General features: G+C 46.1%; 1 protein-coding gene and 1 long non-coding RNA gene across 3 annotated transcripts; both read left to right on the top strand.

Annotated features, from left to right (window-relative positions):
* Positions 1–4,547: 4,547 nt before the first annotated feature.
* On the top strand, positions 4,548–14,938 carry ZNF17 (zinc finger protein 17). Of its 2 annotated transcripts, none has more exons than XM_017885428.1 (4): positions 4,548–5,054; positions 6,939–6,979; positions 10,926–11,052; positions 12,636–14,938. In XM_017885428.1, exons 2-4 carry the CDS (start codon positions 6,959–6,961, stop codon positions 14,480–14,482), a joined length of 1,995 nt encoding a protein of 664 aa, XP_017740917.1. In that variant the 5' UTR covers positions 4,548–5,054; positions 6,939–6,958; the 3' UTR covers positions 14,483–14,938. The 2 variants fall into 2 exon arrangements, with proteins under 2 accessions (XP_017740917.1, XP_017740916.1); XM_017885427.1 differs by lacking the exon at positions 4,548–5,054 and adding an exon at positions 5,056–5,128.
* A 4,987-nt stretch (positions 14,939–19,925) lies between these two features.
* Positions 19,926–23,526, top strand: LOC108537745 (uncharacterized). The gene is made up of 2 exons (XR_001887915.1): positions 19,926–20,702; positions 23,183–23,526. It is a non-coding gene; the product is annotated as an uncharacterized LOC108537745 (long non-coding RNA).
* The last annotated feature ends 503 nt before the right edge of the window (positions 23,527–24,029 follow it).

The raw sequence follows: 24,029 nt of genomic DNA, 5'->3' as shown, positions 1-24,029 counted from the left end.
GACTTTGTGATCCGCCTGCCTCGGCCTCCCAAAGTGCTAGGATTACAGGCGTGAGCCACCGTGCCTGGCCAAGGGTGGCTTTATCCACGCCAACTAGGAGTTATTATATGGCCTCATTTCTGTTAGTGGAAATTATCTGATAATCCCAATTGGGGTTAGTTCTGGGGACAGCTAAGGTTCCTGTTGCGTTATGAGCAGCATCTTGTTGGTGAAGCATCATGCAACATCATGCTGTCCGCATGGGCCTGTCCAGATATGTTCCCTGTCCTCCAGGGTGAGGGAGGAGGAGAGGAAAACATAAACGTCATGCCGGGTAAGGTCATAAGATTGAGTGACATAGAGAAATTCCTTGTGGAAGGAGGTGGGATTTGTGAAAAAGGAGCCAGATCTCTTTTCAAGGTGGGAGAGGCTGGCTGGGGAGAAAGGAACATGAACTTGGACTATGCCTTGGGCCCCCACGACTTCCCTCAAGAGGAGAACTTTGGAGGCCCTTTGGGTGTGTGTCTGGTGTTCAGTGGAAGGGGGCTGGATACGAGATTGGGTATGACGGGGAGAAGGAAGGGAAGATGGAAGACAGGGATAAGGGGGTATGTGAGCCGAAGGGGGAGGAGGAGGAGATGGTGGTGGAAGTTGGGCTAGTGGGGTGGTTTCATCAGTGGGATCAAAATCGGAGGAGGAGGGCTTGTCTGGAAGGGGAGGCATTTTGGCAGGTTTCTCATTTAAGAGCAGAATCTGTAAGGTGAACAGGACCTACAGAGGGAAGGGCACAAATGAAGGCAGGCAAAAGCCTGGATGTCGGGTACCTTGGACCACTTGTCATTGCATTGGAGGAAATTTTCTAAATCATGTTAAATTGGAAGTTGACTGTTTTGTTTTCCGGCCGTTGACTATTATTGTCCAGTTTACATTGGGGGCTAGGCCACATTTCAAAGGAACATAAGGTGTTTGGTTTTAATGGAGTTTGCCAAGCCTAAGGCTCAGAGGTCTTGGATGTTTATACTGGGGCCAGGCCCCGTTACAGAGGAAAATAAGGTGTTCGGTTTTAATGAAATCCAGGAAGCCTAGGGCTTGGAGGTTCAGGATGAGACATGTGAGAGGGGTGTTTGGAGGGGTTTTGAGGAGGCTTTTCTCATATTGGGGGCCGGGAGGGCCAAAACCATAGAGGAGGGGAGTGAGCACCCCGATTCCAACCGCGAGAAGGGAAGTGGAGGAGCCGGGGCGTCCTCACAGCTCTTTGTGTTCCCTCGGGGCTGCAGTGGCTAGAGCGTGAGCGTTCTGAGGGCATCCCCGGAGAAGGCAGGCCAGGGTCATCCAGTGGTGATCAGGGAGTCCTCTTACCCAGCGCTGGGATGTTCTGGCGAACAGGCAGCAGATGGCGCTCGCAGGCAGGAGATGGCTGAAGTGGGCACAGTAGGGTGTTTAGGCCTAACCTCAGTGTCCTAGGAGGACTGCTCAGGTGTTTCACATGGTGGACTAGGTTGTGCAATCTCTGGGGCATTTTAAAAGTTTATTTTGCAATGGAGAAAGGGATGTTTAGAATTTTTGTCTCCTACAGATTAAAGGTAGAGTATGGGGAAAAAATCAAGCAAAACTAGGAGTTTAAAGAAAAGGAGAGAGAAGAAAAAGAAATGAAGATACAACAATACAGAAAAAACGGAGGAGAAAACTTTATTTATATTTAATACCTATGATGTGACATGCCCGGAGTTAGGAGCATTCATAAGCATCATCTCATATTATCCTCCAACCATGCTACTCATGTCAGAAAAAATTAAAATTAACAAAGGTCAACAGGGAGTAAGAAATAGAAAATGGAAAGAAAACAATTTTAGACAGAGACCCGCAAAATGATCTCAGAATTCACCCTCCGATAAGTCTTTCTTTGATCCCAGAGTGCACAAAATGTTACATGAAAAACAAATTAATATAATTAGATGTAAATTTCAAGCTTTCTATTTCGTAAAGATTATAAGTCAAAATTGAGTGAGTTCAGGGACTCAGAGAAGACATTTGAAATATCTAAGTGTGCCCAGTTTTACGGTTTTAGGCACGAAAGTTTTAGATTTTTTTGCTTTTTTCTTGAGACAGGATCTCACTCTTTCACCCAGGATGGAGTGCAGTGGCATGATCTTCACTCACAGCAGCCTCCACCTCTCAGGTTCAAGCAATCCTCCCACTTCAGCCTCCCCAGTAGCTGGGACTACAAGTGCACACTACCATGCCTGGATAATTTTTAACTTTTTGGTATATATATATTCAAAGATATGTGGCCTGTCACCAAGTATTAGATGGATGTTTGGGCCAGGCGAGGTGGCTCATGCCTGTAATCCCAGCACTTTGGGAGACTGAGGCAGGTGGATCATCTGAGGCCAGGAGTTCAAGACCAGCCTGGCCAACATGGTGAAACCCCATCTCTACTAAAAGTACAACAATCAGCCAGGTGTGGTGGCCATGCCTGTAATCCCAGCTACTCAGGAGGCTGAAGCAGGAGAACCACTTGAACCTGGGAGGTGGAGGTTGCAGTGAGCTAAGATTGTGCCATTGCACTCCAGCCTGGGTGACAGAGAGAGACTCTGTCTAAAAAAAAAAAAAAAAAAGGTTTGTTCAATTTGTTTAATTTCTCCTGGTAAATATCTAGAAATAAATTGTAGGATGGTAGGGATGTATTGTTGGTAAATGATTAACATAATTTTAATTTTCAATTTTTTCAGAGACGGGTATCTCATTATATTGCCCAAACTGGTTTTGAACTCATGAACTCAAGTAATCCTCCCGTCTTAGCTTCCATGTAGCTGGCACTGCTGAGCAGCTTTAACTCTTCCAGACCTTCAGTTGGGTGGTTTTCTTTTCCTTTCCTTTCCTTCTTTCTCTCTCCTTCCTTCCTTCTTTTTGTAATTTGATAAACCAAATTTCAAGACTTTGGCCAAAATACAGTCTTCTCCTTTACTGAACATCTCAGTGCTCCATTTTATTTTTCCCTCACCAATTCTGCAGGAGAGATCACAAGACTATGTCCATATCTTTATTTGTAGGGGTATGATTTTCAGCTAACATAGCCACTAAGTGATTTAATTTACAATTATAGTGGTAGAAAAATAGCTCTGACTTCTGAGGTTTTGTAATTTATTGTAAAAAGCTGAATACAGGACATTTAAAGTGACCTGACAAAGTCAATACAGGACTGAGGACTAATTCATTAAATATGTCTTACATGTCTTACAGGATCACAGACAGCTGGCAACCCTATTCCTGATGTGTCCCATGCACTTAGTATTGTACCTGGCATCTAATGAGTGTTCATCAAACATGTTAGAGTAATAAATACGACAGCACAGTTTCCCTATTCAGTTTTACTTTTCTGGTAACTCTTTTTTTTTTTTTTTTTTTTTTTTTTTTTTTTTTTTTTTTTTTGAGGCGGAGTCTCGCTCTGTCGCCCAGACTGGAGTGCAGTGGCGCAATCTCGGCTCACTGCAAGTTCCGCCTCCCGGGTTCACGCCATTCTCCTGCCTCAGCCTCCAGAGTAGCTGGGACTACAGGCGCCCACCACCTCGCCCGGCTAGTTTTTTGTATTTTTAGTAGAGACGGGGTTTCACCATGTTAGCCAGGATGGTCTCGATCTCCTGACCTCGTGATCCGCCCGTCTCGGCCTCCCAAAGTGCTGGGATTACAGGCTTGAGCCACCGCGCCCGGCCACTTTTCTGGTAACTCTTTTAATGTATAGTCTTTACCTCTCCCTTCAAGCTGTTAATGCACCACGTTTTCAAGTTTGAAAAAGAATCAGATTTTGGACACCAAATTTGAGTGTGTCCAAGGTTCTAGGACAACCTTAGCTTTTTTCCTCCTATCACAAATATATTTCTCTATAACTATTTTTGCCAGTTTCTTTGGATAACTACATAATCATCATTAATAGTTTCAATAATAGCCATTTCACAAGAGTCATTCAGAGACGATTTCAACTCCCTGGGCAGACACTGTTAATACAATTTCAGGCGAAATGATAAATCACTTTCCAGTAATGAGATGAGATCATGCATTCCCAAACCTTTATCTCAGGAGTAAGATGCTTTCTTTGCACAAGGGCTTTGACTGGTGGAAGGCCACACTATTCTGGCAGATAATGGTAGATAAGTCACTTTTCCTTTTCAGTTAGGTTTCAGTTTCTTAAAATAAGTGGAAAATATCTCAGATATAAAGTAATAAGTATCATGTGAATAAAGTGTTGCTGGGTAGGCTGAAAGACAGTAACTGATTATTCAGAAAGGAAAGATATTCCTCCTCAAACTCCCCATCATGCCATGTCTGGGTCTTTTCTTGTCCCAGCAGAGCACATTGAAGATCATAAAACAGTCTCCAGAGCTTCGTTCTGTGTGTATTTGGCAAGCACAAAAGAGCTGATCGCTATGCGTGGAAGATCAGTTCATTATGGTTGGCCATGTTCCTTCGGACGTTCGTCCTTTGGGAACTTGCCGTGCTTTACAGAATCTGAAAGGACAGGTCTCTGAAACATTTCTCTGACTTGTTCTAGACTGCCTTCCGGGAAAATCTGGATGCTTGCCGTTTATAAGCCAGTGAAGCCCCTCCACGCCCTTGGAGCCCCGTAACTGCATCTCTCAACACCTCTGGAGGATCCTCCTGGCTTTCGCCCTGAACGCAAGTTACCTAGGTTCACAGGCGGGGCAGGCAGCGGCGTGGGAACTATATTACCCAAAAGACACAGCGGCGGACACAAGCAGCGAGTGTAGCCAATGAAGGCCTAGCAGAGAGGCGTCTACGTGGGTTCGCAATGCATGTGGGCGGGACTTCCTGCAACGCCCCATGGTGTTGTCAATATGGCTGAGTTGGGATCTGTTCACCCTCAGGCTGAGTCCAGACTGAGGTGAAAGAGCGGAAAAACGCGAGAAAAGGTTTCCCCGTTGTACAGAGGCTAGAGTGAGGCTTGACCGACTCGGTCGTAGGCGTCGGTGCCTTCGTCAGCGTCCAGGTCACTGCCGCTCCCGCCCCTCTCTTCCCTGGCTGTGCTAGCGGAGGCCGCGCCGATGAACCTGACTGAGGTGGGTGCCGCGTCCCAGGGCGCCCCGCCAGACCCCTCCTCCGAGTGCTGAAGCCCCGATGAGGGGCCCTGCAGGTCAGGCCCCTGTGTCCCAAAGAGAGGGGCGTTCTCGTGTGGGGTACCGGTGTCCGCGGTGCTGTGAGGCGGGGGAGCTCCTGTCAGGGACCTGCACTTGCGAGGCTTAGAGGCGCTGCAGAGCGGGCGGCACTGGGGATCCCGAGTGTCTTTGTCTCCACGGAGCTGAGGGTGAGGCGGAGTCTCACCTGGGAGGGCAGCGGAGCCTCTGAAAGCCGTAGAAGGCTGTGCAGGAAGGGTTATGCCCAGAGGTAGACGTTTAAAGTTGGGGAAAACAGGATGTTAAAGTAGGACAAGGGGACCGCTGAGGAGACCCCTTGAGTTATGGTAGGGATGGTCCAGAGGAGTTGCAGTAGAGGGGAAGTGTGATGAGATTCTGGGTGGATCTCAGAGAGACAGTCGACAGGATTTCCTGGTACATCAAATATAGCAGTGAGGGTAGTGAAGAGTCTATTCCATGGGTTTTATTTTGGCCTGAAAATCTGATAGAATGGAGTCGGAGAAATCGGCTTAAGGAGCAGGTTTCAGAGAGGATTACAAGTTGCATTTTAGAGGACTGAGTTTTGGAAGGCAGGTCATGGTTGGGTCCATAAGCCTGACACTCCCTTTAGAAAGGCACAGACCTGTCATAGGAAGGATTCTGGCCCGTGTCTGCAAAAACGGAGTGCTGAATGGGTTAAGGAACTGGCCTAGGCTGGAGACTGAGGTGTGAGGTGGTTTAGATTTCGGCACCTGCAGACCCAGCAGACCCCCAGGCCCACTCTGTGGAACAACAGGAAGGTCATCGAGACTAGTGGGGAAATTGGGTCCAGACGTGGGTAGGGCTTTCTCACATCTAGTCAAGGGCCTCCAGCGATCTTCCAGCAACTGAATTTGTAGCAGGCAGGCCTGGTTGCTGATGGGACCAGGAACTGACCTGCTTGCTTATCCTCTCCCTACAACTTACTTATTTATGAATGTATAAAACATTTCTTTAACCACTAATGAACCAATATTCTTCTAAATATGTACACATAGGTCGGCAGTTAGAAATGAATGTAATCAATAGTTAAATTTATTCACTTAATAGTTGTTGAATGTTAATTTTTCTTTTTTCTTTTTTTTTTTTTTTTTTTGAGACGGAGTCTCGCTCTGTCGCCAGGCTGGAGTACAGTGACACGGTCTCGGCTCACTGCAACCTCGCCTCCCAGGTTCAAGCGATTCTCCTACCTCAGCCTCCTGAGTAACTGGGATTACAGGCATGCGCCACCATGCCAGCTAATTTTTGTATTTTTAGTAGACAAGGTTTCAGCATGGTTGGCCAGGATGGTCTTGATCTCTTGACCTCGTGATCCGCCCACCTCGGCCTCCCAAAGTACTGGGATTACAGACGTGAGCCACCGCACCCGGCTGAATGTTAATTTTTCTATTTGCTTGCAGTGGAAAGTTTTATGTATCACGTTTGCTTAACACTGTAAGAAGTGGGAAAAATACGCACCCAAAATTTCAAAACCCTTCCATGTCATTTGTGCTGAAAACATGTACAAAATATTTAATCCAGTAGAAAGAAATTGCTGATACATAGTGTGTACTACTTACGTTTGGTGCCAATATAAGCCCTATTAGTTGGCAGTCCTTTTAATCTCTATTTTACACATAAGGGCACTGAGACTCAAGGAAGTTCAATCCTCGTCAAGACTCTGAACCCTGAGGACTTACTGTGTAGCCTGAGATAACTTTGCTCTAGTTGCAGGGCCAGAGGTGGTTGTACAGTCAGCCTGTAGGATGCTGCAATGCTGTCTTAATCCTCATGGCCTGCCTCTTCCCACAGGGTTCATAGCAGTGGCAGCAATGCTTATGGATGCTGGACAGGTGAGTGGAGAGTGTTTCCAGCTTTCACCCATCCCAGATGGTTTCAGCATGCTGATATAGGGAATGGTGTTATCCTGAGACTGTTCACCTTTTCTTCTTTCTCCCTTGGGTCCAAGGAGAGCCTGTAGTTTCATCAGACATGGGTTCCAAACTCAGTCCCTGGTTATATAGAGTGGTTCTAGTTCTCACAACTGATGGTTGAGATTTGGCAGGACATCTCAAACACAGGATCCAGAATGTTCAAATGCTTGGTGGTGAGACTTAGATGGGATGCTTAGAGAACTGTAGCTTAATGTTCTAGCTGGTAAGGATAAGGAGCACAGCAGCAGGGCAGGAGGTCGGGGCATGCAGGGATCAGGCACGGAATGGCAGCCTGAGGTTGTCTAGGTTTTGGTTTTTGTTTTGTTTTGTTTTTGAGACAGAGTCTCGCTCTGTCGCCAGAATGGAGTGCAGTGGCGCAATCTCGGTACACTACAACCTCCGTCTCCCGGGTTCAAGCAATTCTCCTGCCTCAGCCTTCTGAGTAGCTGGGATTGTAGGCATGAGCCAACACACCCGGCTAATTTTTGTATTTTTAGTAGAGACAGCGTTTCACCATGTTGGCCAGGCTGGTCTCAAACTCATGGCCTCAAGAGATCTGCCTGCCTCAGCCTCCCAAAGTGCTGGGATTACAGGTGTGAGCCACCGTGCCCGGTGGTTCTAGGTCTTTAATCTGAGGGGGTTAGTAGCTAGGGAAGGTTTGAGAAAGAAAAAATAGGTCATTTGGCCTAGATTCTAAGAGGCTTCCTCTGCCTGCAGAATGGGGGACAGAGTGAGGGTTAGGGAAGAACCAAGGATACCTGGGTGAGAATTCCTGCCACAGTCCAGTGGAGGTTAGTGGTGACTGGACACGAGTGGTGGCTGTGGAGGTGGAAGGGGTGGGTGGCTTCTGTAGGTTTTGAACTAGAGCAGCTCACATTTTTTGATGTACAGAGCAAGGAAGCTGGGGAGGTAGGATGCAAGAGGGAGTCAGGAATGGCCCCATAGTTTTGGCCTTGTTGAGAAGATTGGATGTTCCAGCAACTAAGATGTGGTAAATTTTGTAGTAGGGGGAGTTTAATAGAGCATATGAAGAACCAGGTTTGGGCCAAGTCAAAAATGTTCCAGAAACTCGTGTGGAGGTGCCAGGAACACACAGAAATGGAGTTCATTGGAGGTGTTCAGGATGGAGACATCTACTACATGATAGCTAGTGTGTACATCATGGTAAATCTATGGGTCAGATTTAGGAAGAGACATCTTTAGATTCTGGAGGCAGTGCTGTTAGGGAGAAGGAAGGGGAAGAAGGAAGAGGCTGAGGACTGGATCTTTCTATTGGGCACCTGGATAGTGTTGCTAGGCATCACAAAGACAGATGAGGGAGTGGATGGACTGAGGATACGTGTGTGTGTATTTGTGTGTTTATGTTGGGCACGGCCCTTGGAAAATAAGAGGCTTTTGATGGGAGAGGGCATATAAGATGGATGGTGAAGGCCGGGCGCGGTGGCTCAAGCCTGTAATCCCAGCACTTTGGGAGGCCGAGACGGGCGGATCACAAGGTCAGGAGATCGAGACCATCCTGGCTAACCCGGTGAAACCCCGTCTCTACTAAAAAATACAAAAAACTAGCCGGGCAAGGTGGTGGGCGCCTGTAGTCCCAGCTACTCGGGAGGCTGAGGCAGGAGAATGACGTAAACCCGGGAGGTGGAGCTTGCAGTGAGCGGAGATTCAGCCACTGCACTCCAGCCTGGGTGACAGAGCAAGACTCCATCTAAAAAAAAAAAAAAAAAAGGATGGATGGTGAGGCATCTCCACAAAAGAGGTGAGATGGTAATGAGGTCTGGGAGGGGCTTTTTACCCTGTTATGGACTCAACAGGGTTTTGTGGCAAGTCTTAGTTGTACCGGGGTAGTTTCATGTGAACTCTGAGACTATTTTGGCAGATGATGGGATCAGCTAGAAGCATTGCTAGGCCTGGGGTGGGGATGGAGTTGGGGAGGTCAGTGTATCTGGGCTTTGGATTAGAGCTGGGCGATAGAGAAAGTCGTGACTGCTTGTGGGACAGCATATACATGTAGAAGTGGGAGACAGCCAAGATCTGGAACTCAAAGGAGGTGTGCAGGAATATGTGGGTTTGGAAAGCCCAGGTCAAAGCAAGAAACAGGACTGGGTTCAGAGACCTTCAAAGCAATGTTTCCTAAACATTGCCTTCTGGTCAGTCAAGGGACAAATAGGATTCTGGTTGCATTTGTCATGCACCGCAGGATTTCATGTGCAGAGTGGCATGGTAGCAGGCCATGGAAATAATCCCGGTTGGGCTGTGGTGGTTGTTAGTGTTGGAAGAGTGGAGGTGTTGGATACATGCGGAAAGTGCCATCCAAAGCATGAGTAGAGGAGCATGAATAGATGGTTCCACCTCTGGCACTGGGCACTTAGGAGGGTGAGTCCAAGTTTGGTTATCTGAGAGGCAAGATCTGGGTGACTCTAGGGAAATTGAGTGACAAAAGAAAGGTAGGCCCCCATGTGCCAAGTGTTTTGTTTTGTTTTGTTTTGTTTTTTGAGATGGAGTCTAGCTCTGTCGCCCAGGCTGGAGTGCAGTGGTGCGATCTCGGCTCACTGCAACCTCCGCCTCCCAGGTTCAAGCAATTCTTCTGCGTCAACCTCCTGAGTAGCTGGGATTACAGGTGCCTGCCATCATGCCTGGCTAATTTTTGTATTTTTAGGAGAGACGGGGTTTCACCATCTTGGCCAGGCTGATCTTGAACTCCTGACCTCATGATCCACCTGCCTCGGCCTCCCAAAGTCCTGGGATTACAGACATGAGCCACCATGCCCGGCCATGTGCTGGGTTTTGATGGCGCTTTTCAGTCTCTCCCCACTCATCTTTGTTCTATGCTGGAGTCAGTGATCAGTGGCAATGAGGGGAGAGCAAGTACAGGCGCCACCAAGACCTGGTGTCGCTTCCTCATCGAGAAGTGGGTGGAGGCTGAGCAGGGGATGGATGTGTGTGGGTGTGGTGAGGAGCACTGAAGGTCCTGGAGACGGAAGTGTATCAGTGATCGTACCCAGAGGATACAATCTTGTTCAATCTATGAACCAGAGTGAGTGAGTACAGAAAAGCCAATGACATTGGAATAATTTTTTTCTTCGATTGGTGAGAAATCATATCTGGATGAAATGATTTTTATTCCTTTAATTTCCTGAGTGCAGGGGGCATGCCACACAGCCTAAAGCCACAGAGGAAATCACGGATTTGGTCAGGTGGCAGATGCACAATTGAAGGGAAAGCATACATCAGAGGCTTTATTGGGGTTTTGACTGGAAAGGCATTCAGGGGAGAGTGAAGAGCTTAAGACTGGGTGCTTTGCATGATTTTGGCAGCCTTGGGTATAGGGACTATCCCTCCTTTTGTGGTACAAGCCTTGTGTTGATTTAGGGCAGGAGAAATAATCATGTGTGATTGTTAGATAGGAAGCAATTCAGACTATGGGATCTGAATTATAAGAGAAATGTTAAAACGCTGGTTGTTATTTTGGTCCTCTGATTCTTAGATTTCAAGTAGATAAATACAGATCTAAGGAAACAGAATAAGAAGTTGCTCGTGGGTCGGGCATGGTGGCTCATGCCTGTAATCCCAGCACTTTGGGAGGCTGAGGCAGACAGATCACGAGGTCAGGAATTCTAGACCAGCCTGAACAACATGGTGAAACCCCGTCTCTACTAAAAGTACAAAAATTAGCCAGGTATGGTGATGCGTGCCTGTAATCCCAGCTACTCAGCAGGCTGAGGCAGGAGAATTGCTTGAACCCGGGAGTCAGAGCTTGCAATGAGCCGAGATCGCACCACTGCACTCCAGCCTGGCGACACAGCGAGACTCCATCTCAAAAAATAAAAGTTGCTCATGGACTAAACTGTCATAATTTTGGCAGGATTGTATGGTTTTTGAGGACGTGGCCATACATTTTTCCCAGGAGGAGTGGGGGATTCTTAATGACGTTCAGAGACACCTGCACAGCGATGTGATGCTGGAGAACTTTGCACTTTTGTCATCTGTAGGTAAGGCCCTGACACCTACGTCAGTGTCTTGTGCTGGGCAATGTTTTTTCACTTTTTTCCTTGGCAGCTCTGTCTCACACCAGATCATGGATGCTGCATCCTCTCCTAGTTTCCCAGCATGTGTGTTGTGGCAGCCACAGCTGGGCTGTGTGATCTGTATCAGTTTTCCTTAAGAAGCTTAGCTCTTGTCACTCTGAAACCTTATGAGGCTCAAAAGTCAGAAGTCTTCAGGTTTCTCAAGAATATCCTAATGACCTTGCCTGTCCCTGGTTAGTTTACTCTGTCCAAATGCATGACGCTTTTCTCTGTGCAAGGCTTTCTCCATTCTTCTTGCCGACATACCTGGGGGATACCCTGTGTCGGGAATTTCAGGGACCTACCTGGTCACTGCTTGTGAGGACTGTGGGCTTATTCCACTAGAAGTTCTGGTAACTTTAGAACGCAGCATGTCCTGGGCTTATTGCTGTGTGTGCTGTGTACATGCTGTCCCTCCCTTTCGTTGTCCTTCCCCTAGCTTGGCTAACGCCACACCTAGATAGTTGCTTACCTTGAGCAAGGTAGAGGTCTGTGGGTGCCTGACAGAGTGGACGTTACTCCATTGATGACAAGAGATGCTCCAAAGGACTTGACCCTAGTGGATGGGAGCTCGGAAGGGGTGTGATGACAGGGCTGGGTTCACATCACACTGGGAATCAATCCAGTTTGATGCCCCTGCCAGTGGCCACACCACATGTCTCTCTTTTCTTCCCTATTGTGATTTCTTTTTTGACTTTCATCTCCTGGCTCCCACCTCTGACCCTATCTCTTTAGCCTCCACCTCTCACCTGTTCCCCTTTTTTCTTTTTTTGAGATGGAGTTTAGCTCCTGTTGCCCAGGCTGGAGTGCAATGGTGCACGCGATCTTGACTCAGTGCAACCTCCGCCTCCCCGGTTCAAGCGATTCTCCTGCCTCAGCATCTCAAATAGATGGGATTACAGGCATGCGCCACCACGCCTGGCTAATTTTGTATTTTTAGTAGAGATGGTGTTTCTCCATGTTGGTCAGGCTGGTCTCGAAGCCCTGACCTCAGCTGATCCGCCCTCCTTGGCCTCCCAAAGTTCTGGGGTTATAGGTGTGAGCCACTGCACCTAGCCACCTGTTGCCTTCTACTATTCCCTTGATAGTGCCCTCCAACATGTGACCTGTACTTAAGGTGTTGTGAGTTGTGGATGTATACTTCAGTCGTCCCTGAACACCAGCTCCACTGTCACATCAGATCTCTCTGGGTCTGGACACAGCCTTCCACACATTGTTCACCAGCAGCTATGGCCTGTTGAAAGCCATTTACTGAGGAGTAACTTGGGGACTCCACTTCTATGCTCTGCACTGTGCACCCTATGTTGTTCCCTATCATCAGGACTTTCGTTATGGGTTTCTGTCAGGCCCGGTTCTGCCCAGAAGGCTTTCCTCTCACTGGCTTTAGTGTCCCGTGCCTATCACCAATCTCGTGGTCTTATTTGTGAGTTGGTCTGACAGACATTTGTTCAGGGGCTGCCTCCTCCCTCCAAAGTCAACATGCACTTCACCAGCATTTCTGTTCCTAGGTTGTTGGCATGGAGCCAAGGATGAGGAGGCACCTTTCAAGCAGTGTGCTTCCGTAGGTGTGTCACAGATCACAATTCTAAAGCCAGCTTTGTGCACCCAGGAGGCCCAGCCCTGTGAGACATGTAGCTCACTTCTGAAGGACATCCTGCACCTGGCTGAGCATGACGGAACACACCCCAAGCATACAGCTGAGCTTTACCTGCACCAAAAGGAGCATTTTAGAGAGAAGCTCACCAGAAGTGATGAAGGGAGGCCTTCGTTTGTGAATGACAGTGTTCACCTGGCAAAGAGGAACTTCACATGCATGCAGGGTGGCAAGGATTTTACTGGTGATTCAGATCTTCAACAACAGGCTCTTCCCAGTGGGTGGAAGCCACACAGGGACACTCATGGTGTGGAGGCCTTTCAAAGTGGACAGAATGATTATAGCTGCAGCCAATGTGGAAAAGACTTTTGCCACCAGCATATGCTGTTTGAGCACCAGAAAATCCACACAGAGGAAAGGCCTTATGAGTGCAGTGAATGTGGCAAATTTTTTAGGTACAACTGCGACCTTATTAAACATCAGCGAAATCATACTGGAGAAAGGCCTTATAAGTGTAGTGAATGTGGAAAAGCCTTCAGCCTCAAATATAATGTTGTTCAACACCAGAAAATTCACACTGGAGAAAGGCCTTATGAGTGCAGTGAATGTGGGAAAGCTTTCCTTAGAAAGTCTCACCTACTTCAGCACCAGAGGATTCACACCAGGCCAAGGCCTTATCTGTGTAGTGAATGTGGGAAGGCTTTCCTTACACAGGCTCACCTTGTTGGTCACCAGAAAATTCATACTGGAGAACGGCCTTATGGATGCAATGAATGTGGGAAATACTTTATGTACAGTTCAGCACTCATTAGACATCAGAAAGTTCACACTGGAGAAAGGCCTTTTTATTGCTGTGAATGTGGGAAATTCTTTATGGACAGCTGCACACTCATTATTCACCAGAGAGTTCATACTGGAGAAAAACCTTATGAATGCAACGAATGTGGGAAATTCTTTAGATACCGTTCCACACTCATTAGACATCAGAAAGTTCACACTGGAGAAAAGCCTTATGAGTGTAGTGAATGTGGGAAATTCTTTATGGACACTTCCACACTCATCATTCATCAGAGAGTTCACACTGGAGAAAAGCCTTATGAATGCAGCGAATGTGGGAAATTCTTTAGGTATTGCTTCACACTGAATAGACATCAGAGAGTTCACTCTGGAGAGAGGCCTTATGAATGCAGTGAATGTGGCAAATTCTTTGTGGACAGCTGTACACTGAAGAGTCATCAGAGAGTTCACACTGGAGAAAGACCTTTTGAATGCAGCATTTGTGGAAAATCCTTTAGGTGTCGCTCCACACTTGATACACACCAGAGAATTCACACTGGTGAAAGGCCTTATGAGTGTAGTGAATGTGGGAAATTCTTTAGGCACAATTCAAATCATATTAGACATCGGAGAAATCACTTTGGAGAAAGGTCTTTTGAGTGCACTGAGTGTGGGAGAGTTTTTAGCCAAAATTCCCACCTCATTCGGCACCAAAAAGTTCACACTAGGGAAAGAACTTTTAAATGCAGCAAATGTGGGAAATTTTTTATGGACAGCTCCACGCTCATTAGTCATCAGAGGGTTCATACTGGAGAAAAGCCTTATGAATGCAGTGAATGTGGGAAAGTCTTTAGATACAACTCCAGCCTCATTAAACATCGGAGAATTCACACTGGAGAGAGACCTTATCAGTGTAGTGAATGTGGGAGAGTCTTTAACCAAAATTCTCATCTCATTCAGCACCAGAAAGTTCACACCAGATAAAGAATGTGTATATAAAGCAGATATGGAAAGACTTCACACAGAAATCTACTCTGATTTAGCACTGGAACCTATGTTTTTAAGAAAGTATTCTCGTAGAATACAGATAAAATCTAACATCATAACCATGTTAAAGTGTATGGTTCAGTACTGTTAGTCATTCACATTGTGCAATGAATATCTAGAAGTCTTTTCAATTTATGAAACTAAGTCTATACTTTTTAAAACCTTATTCCCCAGTCCACCCAGCCTCTTGACATGCACCATTCTCTATGAATTTTACTAGTCTGGGTACCTCATATAAGAAAACTTAAGTTTTGGTCTTGTGGATTATTTTGTGGCTTATTTTGCTTAACGTTATATTTTTAAGGTTTCATGTTCTAATCCATTAGAATTTCCATCCTTTTTAAAGGCTGAATAAAATTCTGTTACAGTCATGTGTTGCTTAACAAAGGGGAAGTGTCCTGAGAAAAGTGTTATTAGGTGATTTTCTTTCTTTTTTTGGAGGGGGAGTGGGTTTGTCAATGCCTAGGCTATATGGTATATCCTATAGCACCTTGCTACAAACTTGTACAGCATATTACTGTGCTGAATACTGTAGGCTGTTGGAACACGTGGTAATTCTTTTTAAGTATATCTAAACAGAAAAGCTACAGTAAAAATACAGTATAAAAGAAAAAATGATAGACATACAGATAACTTACCATGAATGGAACTTACGGTACTGAAAGTTGCTCTGGGTGAGTCAGTGAGTGGTGAGTGAATGTGAAGGCCTAGGTTGTTACTGTGCTGTAGACTTTATAAACACTGTATGCTTAGACAACACTACATTTTATTTTATTTTGAGACATAATCTTGCTCTGTTGCCCAGGCTGGAGTGCAGTGGTGCTGTCTTGGCTTCCTGCAACCTTCACCTCCTGGTTCAAGCAATTCTGCCTCAGCTTCCCAAGTATCTGGGATTACAGGCATGCGCCACCACTATGCTCCGCTAATTTTTTTATTTTTAGTAGAGAACGGGGTCTTACAATGTTGGCCAGACTGGTCTCAAACTCCTGACCTCAAGTGAGCCACTTGCTTTGGCCTCCCAAAGTGCTGGGATTACAGGCATGAGCCACTGTGCCCGACTGGACAAATTAAAATTTATAGAATATTTTTTCTTTAACATATTAACCTTAGCTGACCATTTTTTACTTTATAAGCTTGTATTTTAAAGACTTTTGACTTTTGTAATAATGTTTTGCTTTTTTTTTTTTTGAGATGGAGTCTTGCTCTGTGGCCCGGGCTGGAGTGCAGTGGCCGGATCTCAGCTCACTGCAAGCTCCACCTCCCAGGTTCACGCCATTCTCCTGCCTCAGCCTCCTGAGTAGCTGGGACTACAGGCGCCCGCCACCACGCCCGGCTAGTTTTTTGTATTTTTTTTAGTAGAGACGGGGTTTCACCATGTTAGCCAGGATGGTCTCGATCTCCTGACCTCGTGATCCGCCCGCCTCGGCCTCCCAAAGTGCTGGGATTACAGGCTTGAGCCACCGTGCCCGGCCAATGTTTTGGTTAAAACATTGTACAAGTGTACAAAATTTTTTTATATCCTAACTTCTTAAACTTTTTTTTGTTAAAAACTAAGATACACATATTCGTCTAGGCCAGCACAGGATCAGGATAATGTCATTGTCTTCCACCTTCAGATCCTCTTCCAGAAAGTCTTCTGGGGCAGTGACACACATGGAGCTGTCATCTAAAATAACAATACCTTTTTCTGGAATACCTCCTGAAGGAGGCCCTGTTACAGTTTGTGTTTGTGTGTATATACACCTGTATATTTATATACATACACACAACTCCATATATACTCTACTGTTGGAGAATACCTAATGATAAAAAGTGTAGTATACTAAGAACATAAGCTAGTAACTCATTTATTATATACTGTACTTTATTGCATACGTTATACTTCTATATGACTGGCAGCACAATAGGTTTGTTTGTACCAGAATCACCATGAACATGTGATTAATATATTGCCTTACCACTGCTGTCATGTCATTAGGCAATAAGCATTTTTCAGCTTCATTGCACTTTTATGGGACCACTGTCATGCATGTGGCCACTGTTAACTGAAAAGTGCGGTGCATGATTATATATGTATGTGCCACTTTCCCTTTCATTAGTGGACATTTGGGTTGTTTCCACTCAGCTGTTGTTAATAGCAGATGAGCATGAGCGTACAAATGTTTCTTTGAGGCTGTGATTTAAATTCCTTTTGAGGATTTACTCAGAAGTAGAATTGGTGCTTCCTTTGTTTTTGTTTGTTTGTTTGTTTTGAGACTGAGTCTCACTCTGTCACCAGGCTGGAGTACAGTGGCGTGATCTCAGCTCACTGCAACCTCTGCCTCCTGGGTTCAAGCAGTCCTCCTACCTCAGCCTCCCAAGTAGCTGGGACTACAAGCACGCACCACCACACCCAGATAATTTTTGTATTTTTAGTAGAGACGGGGTTTCACCATGTTGACCAGGATGGTCTCAATCTTGACCTCATGATCCACTCACCTGGCCCCCATGTTCATCTTAAAACATTTTAATTTTAAAATTTCTTCACAGTGTTCCCATCCTATGTTAATTCTATTTTAATTTTTTTGAGAACTCTTTTTTATAGCAGTTGCATCATTTTTTAACTTTATTAATTTTAACTTTATTAATTTTTTTTAGTAGTAGCTTTACTACTGGGTTGAATTTTTTTTTGTTTTTTGTTTTTGTTTTTGTTTTACTTCTCTAGGGTTATTTGGTTTTGTTGAAATGTAGAAGTTTTTTAGTATATGTGGGGACTTCAGAAAGTTTGTGGAAAGATGAAAGTAAAAGATAACAAAAAGAAAACATAAGTTTTATTTCTCAACAGAAGCTCCATCAAGTTCAAGACAATTTTATAAGTGATAATACTAGGTATTTAGTCCATCCCTAAATAAGTGAGGTTCCTGGGAATTTAACCTTGTGTATGCAAATCTTTTAAAATATTAACTAAAGAAAAATGGGTGCCCTTTAAAGATTTTAGTAGGAAACAAGAAGTCAGAAGGAGCCAAATCAGGACTGTAAGGTGGATGCGTTAGGATTTTACATCAGAATTTTCATAAAGTTGCAGTTATTTGATGAGAGGAATGAGCAGGAGCATTCTAGTGAAGGACTCCTGGTGAAGCTTTCCCAGGGGTTTTCTGCTAAATCTTTAGCTAACTTTCTCAAAACAATCTCATAGTGGGCGCAGTGGCTCACGTCTGTAATCCCAGCACTTTGGGAGGCCGAGTTGGGCAGATCAGCTGAGCTCAGGAGTTTGAGGCCAGCCTGACCAACATGCAGCAACCCCCTTCTCTACTAAAAAATACAAAAATGAACCGGGCGTGGTGGCGCATGCCTGTAATCCCAGCTACTGGGGAGGCTGAGGCAGGAGAATTGCTTGAACCCAGGAGTGGAGGTGCCAGTGAGCCAAGATCACGCCATTGCACTCCAGCCTGGGCAACAAGAGTGAAACTCCATGTCAAATAATAATAAAGTCATGTTTCATCTGTACAGTTCTTCAAAGAAATGCTTCATCTTGATCCTACTTGCTTAACATTTACATTGAAGGTTCTGCTCTTGTCTGCAGCTGATCAGGATTCAGTGGCTTTGGCACCCATTGAGTGGAAAGTTTGCACAACTTTAATTTTTCAGTCAGAATTGTGTAAGCTGAACCAATACAGATGTCTGTGGTGTCAGTTATTGTTTGTGCTATTAATCGTCAGTCTTCAACTAGGTCGTGAACAAGATGAATTTCATCCTCGCAAATTGATGTTAATGGTTTGCCATTGTGGGCTGCGTGGTTAACATCATCTCATCTTTTTTTTTTGAGACGGAGTTTCACTCTTTTTGCCCAGGCTGGAGTGCAATGGCACGATCTTGGCTCACTGCAACCTCCGCCTCCCAGATTCAAGCAGTTCTCCTGCCTCAGCCTCCCTGGTAGCTGGGATTATAGGCATGTGCCATCATACCCAGCTAATTTTGTATTTTTAGTAGAGACGGGGTTTCTCCATGTTGGTCAGGCTGATCTTGAATTCCCAACCTCAAGTGATCCACCCGCCTCGGTCTCCCAAAGTGCTGGGATTACAGGCGTGAGTCACCGCGCTCGGCCCACAACCCCTTATCTTAACCCAGGCAACTATTACAACTATTTCTTTTTTTTTTTTTTTTTTTTTTGAGACGGAGTCTCGCTCTGTCGCCCAGGCTGGAGTGCAGTGGCCGGATCTCAGCTCACTGCAACCTCCGCCTCCCGGGTTCACGCCATTCTCCTGCCTCAGCCTCCCGAGTAGCTGGGACTACAGGCGCCCGCCATCTCGCCCGGCTAGTTTTTTGTATTTTTTAGTAGAGACGGGGTTTCACCGTGTAGACCAGGATGGTCTCGATCTCCTGACCTCGTGATCCGCCCGTCTCGGCCTCCCAAAGTGCTGGGATTACAGGCTTGAGCCACCGCGCCCGGCTATTACAACTATTTCTACTGATTCCAGGTCTTTAGATAAAAGCTCTTTCAACCAATTGCCAATCGGATAATCTCTGAACCCACCTGACCTGGAAGCCCCACCCCTCCCAGTTGCCCCGCTTTTCCAGAGGGATCCAATGTACATTTTACATGTATTGACTGATGTCTTATGTCTTCCTAAATTGTTAAAACCAAGTTGTAGATGGGCCATCTTGGGCACATGTTCTCAGGATCTCTTGGAGCTGTGTCATGGGCCATTAGTCACTCATATTTGTCTCAGAATAAATCTCTTCAACTATTTAACAAAGTTCCACCCTTTTCGTCGACAGAAAGATATTCCTCCTTCAACTCCCCATCACATCCTGTGGGGTCTTTTCTTTCTTGTCCCAACAGAACACACTAACGATCAAAAAACAGTCTCCAGAGCTTCAGTATGTGTGTACTTGACAAGCACAAAAGAGCTGACCGCTATGAGTGAAGGATCAGTTCGTTATGGTCAGCCATGTCCCTTCTGATGTTCTTCCTTTGGGAACTTGCTGTGCTTCATACTGTAGCAGGAGGAGCTGCAGACAAAACTCCCCAGACACCGGATTAAAGAAGGAAGAGGTTTTTTATTCGGCTGGGAGCGTCGGCAGACTCGTGTCTTAAGAGCCCAGCTCCCTGAAAAAGAAATACTTGGCCTTTTTAAAGGCTTACAACTTTAAGGGGTCCACGTGAAAGCGTCATGATAAACTGAGCAAGCGTGGGAAACGTGACTGGGGCCTACATGCATCAGTTAACATAAAGTTTTACAATGCTTTTATTCATACAGTGACTGGAATTTACAGATAACACAAGTAGTTTAGGCCAGGGGTTAATGTTATTATTATTTGTTTAACTCCTAGGGCCGACTGGTGGTGCCAAGGTTGTCTGGCTATTTATCTTACTTTTGTTTCTTTTTCTCTTTCCTCCTGTCTTGTGAACTAGGCAAGGTGGGGGGAGGAGGGCAGCAGGAGTAGTAGTGGTCTCCTTCCTTAATACAATCTGAAACGACAGGTCTCTGAAATATTTCTCAGAATTATCCTAGACTGCCCTCTGGTAAAATCTGTTTTACTTGCAGTTTAAGAGTCAGCAAAGCCCTTCCACGTCAGTAAGAGCCCCGGAACTGCATTTCTCAATGCTCCTCCAGGGACCTCCAGCTTTTTTTCCCTAAGGTCAGGGCGCTCTACATTATGAGGCGGGGCAGGCAGCTGCATGGGACTTACATTACCCAGAAGACACTGCGGGCGACACAGGCAGCAGCGTGGGAACTACACTACCCAGAAGACACTGCGGGGGAACGGCAGCGAGTGTAGCCATTGGTTTAGCAGAGAGAGGACTAATGAGGTCTCAGTTGTGTGGGCGGGACTTCCGGCGGCGCCCTCATGGTTACCTTAGCATGGCTGTCTAGAGATCCGTTTAGTGATTTAGGGGGTCCCAGAGCTCTGGGTCGGGACTGAGGTGACAGAGCAGAAAAACGCGAGAAACGGTGTTCCTTCTACACAGAGGCTAAAGTGCGCATCGGCTGAGTCGGCTGCGGGCACCCCTGCCTCCGTCAGCGTCCAGGTGACCGCCGTTCCCGCCCCGCTCTTCCCTGGCTGGACTGGAGGAGGCTGCGCCCATGAACCTGACCTAGGTGCGTGCAGCGTCCCAGGCCGCCTCGCCCAACCCCTCCTCCCAGTGCTGAAGTCCCAAGGAGAGGCCCTGCAGGTTAGGCCCTTGTGTCTCTAAGAGAGGGGCGTTCTTGTGTGGGGTGCCCGGGACTGGGACTGCGGTGCGATCAGGCGGGGGAGCTCCCGTGGGAGACCGACACGTCTCTGGGGCTTGGAGGCACTGCAGAAGGGGAGGCACTGGGGAGCCCGAGCGTCTTTGTCTCCAAGGAGCAGAGGTTGAGGCGGAGTCTCCCCTGGAAGGGCGGTGGAGCTGCAGAAAGCCATAGAGGGCTGTTCAGGGAGGATGAATGGGAGGGTCACGCCCAGAGTTAGAAAGTTTAAAGTTGGGGAAAACAAGGTGTTGAACGGGGGCAGAGGGAACGCCGAGGAGACCCCCTTGAGTTATGGTAGGGCTGGGCCAGAGGAGTTGCAGTAGAGGGGAGATGTGATGAGATTCTGGATGGATCTCAGAGGATTTCCTGCTGCATCAAACAGCTGTGAAGGAAAGTCGGTAGTGAAGGGTGTCTTCCGTAGGTTTTGTTTTGGCCTGAAAAATCTGAAAGAATGGAATTAAAGATATCAGCTTAAGGAGCAGGTTTCAGACAGAAGATCCTGGGTTGGATTTTGGGTGACATCACATGGGTAGGTGGACGTAATTTCTAAAGGTCAGGGAAGGTAGCTGGCCTGGAGCTTTAAATGAGTTAGAAGTTGTGCACTTCAGAAGTTGGCCTGTGGATCAGATTGAGAAGGAAGAATCCTAACATTGTTTTTTCGTATGGGCTGAGGGAGAGGAGGGCTCAGATTTGGAGAAAAGACCACGGTAGGGAGGGCATCTCTGATACTCCCTGCAGAAGGGAGCAGATACGGGCTAAGAGTTTGGTCTGTTTCTGTTGAAAAAGAGGCCTGGATGGATAAGGAGTTGCCCTGGACTACAGAGACTGAGGCATGAGATACTGTAGTCACTCCACCCTTCTAACTCAGCTAGCCCTGAGGGCCACTCTTTGGGGAACAAGATAAGGCCATGGAGCAAGTGGGTCCAAAACTGGGCAGGGCTTTCTCACATCCTCCACCACAGTTAAGGGCCTCCAGCAAGCTCCCTTTACTGAATTATATGGCAGGCAGACCTGTTTGCTGAACGAACCAGTAACTGATTGACTGCTCAGCCCCATCCTGCAACTCATTAACTTAGGGATGTAAAAACAGGTAATTGACTTAAACACTAATGAACTGTATCAATCTTAAATAACCAAGCAAGTCAGAATCTAAAGAGAGTTCACATGTTGATAATAGCCATCTGAGACACTAGATTCAAGTTGTCCTGAATATACACTTCAATTAGCAGCAGTGACAATTTTTTTTTTAAGGGAAAAAGAAGCAGTTTCTGAGTTGTTTACCAATAACTTATGTTAAAGTAACGTAAGTTTTTATTGGCTATACACTGTTCTTTATATTGTAGATTACAGAAACACGAAGATAATAGGTGAGACAGCTAGTCAGGAACAAAATGTCTTTAAACAATGTTCTCAGGCATCGGTTCAGGGATGTGACTGACATCTCATATTCTTGCCTCTCTGAGCCTGATACATTTTGTGTAGGTCAGAGAGCTCTAGGCTATTTTTGTTTGTTTGTTTGTTTCTAAGCCAATATCCTTCTAAATGTGTACACATAGGCAACTGGAAATAGATGTAATCAATAATTTAAACGTAGTAAAATATTTATTGTTAGAATGTTAATTTACCTGTAACTCTGCTTATAGTTACAAATCTTTATAGTTTTGTAATTATAAAGTTACAAATTTTATAGTTACAAATCTTTTTATATATCACATTTCCTTAAAACATTAAGAAGTGGGGGCTGGGCGCAGTGGCTCACAGCTGTAATCCTAGCACTTTGGGAAACGAAGGCGGGCAGATCACGAGGTCAGGAGTTCGAGACCAGCCTGGCCAACATGATGAACCCCCCCCCCCCCCCCACTACTGAAAATACAAAATTACCTGGGCGTGGTGGCGGGAGCCTGTAATCCCAGCTGCTCAGGAGGCTGAGGCAGGAGAATCGTTTGAACGTGGGAGGCGGAGGTTCCAGTGAGCTGAGATTGTGTCATTGCACTGTAGCCTGGGCAACAGGGCAAGGCCCTGTCTCAAAAAAAAAAAAAGAAAGAAAAAAGAAAAAAAAAAGTGGGAAAAATACTCAAATTTTCGAAACCCTTCTACTTTGTGTTGAAAACATGTACAAAACCATTAATCCTATAGAAAGTAATGCTTATACATAGTGTGTACTACTTATGTTTCTTGTCAATATGAGCCCTATGAAGTGGAAACCCTTTTAATCTCCATTTTACGCATAAGGGCACTGAGGCTTAGAGAGAGGTTCAGTCCTTGACCAAAGACACAGAGCTGCTAAGAGGCAGCAGTGAACTTAGGACTTGCTGTAACTTCAGATTACTTTGCTCCAGTACAGGGCAGAGATGGTTGTACAGCTCAGCCTGTAGGATGCTGCAATACCGTCCTGATACTCATGGCTTGCCTCTTCCTGTTACAGGCCAAAAGAGTGAGGGTTGTGATCAACTGAGTAAACCACTGGAGGCCGTATGAGTAAACAGCAAACTGTTTCTCTTGTGTTGGCAAACTGACAAACTGCGTCTCCCCCCCAGAAGGAATGCTGAAGGTAGTCACGACCCAGGCACAAGTGTTTCTTGTGATTAGGCATAATTGAAGCCTGTTAACAATGTGAACTTGTGATCAGTTAAGCGGCTGACCAGTCGTTACCTCCTCCTCCTTTTCATTCTACCCAATAAATGCGGAGGGCTGTGGAAGCTCGGGGGCTGCCTTTGCTCACTAGGAGCAGGGAGCTCTCTTCTTCCTCGGTTCACCTTCTTTAAAACAGTTTCTTTTGTCTTAAGTTTTCATTTCTACATTTGTCCCCCTTCATTCAGTCTCGTAATGATGGTCTCAAGTAGTAACTGTACAAGTCTGTCACATCTTCCCACAGGGTCCATGGCAGTGGCAGCAATGCATAAGGACCCTGCACAGGTAAGTCAATGGTTTCTCAGGCTCTCTCCCCCAGCCCCCCACCACTTATCTCTCTGATATTTTAGGCATGCTGATATAGAGAAAGGTGGTGTCCTGAAACTTCATGTTTTTCCCTTCCTTGGGTCTGAAGACTGTGGTTCCACCACAACCAGGGGTCAGAACTCAGCCCCTGGTTATAGAGTGGTCTGGTTCCGACAACTAATGGTCTAAGATGTGGCAGGGCATTCAGGCACAGGATATAGAAAGTTCAAATGCTTACTGGTGAGACTTAGCCGGGATGTTTGGTGAACTGAAAATTCATGTTCCATCTGGTCGTGATACAGTATGGCAGCAGGGTAGGAGGTTGGGGCATGCAG

The sequence above is a fragment of the Rhinopithecus bieti genome, unplaced genomic scaffold (assembly GCF_001698545.2).
Source record: "Rhinopithecus bieti isolate Rb0 unplaced genomic scaffold, ASM169854v2 scaffold_15006, whole genome shotgun sequence".
Taxonomy (NCBI): domain Eukaryota; kingdom Metazoa; phylum Chordata; class Mammalia; order Primates; family Cercopithecidae; genus Rhinopithecus; species Rhinopithecus bieti.
The sequence above is the reverse complement of the archived record's forward strand: the minus strand, read 5'-3'. Positions and strand labels throughout refer to the sequence as shown.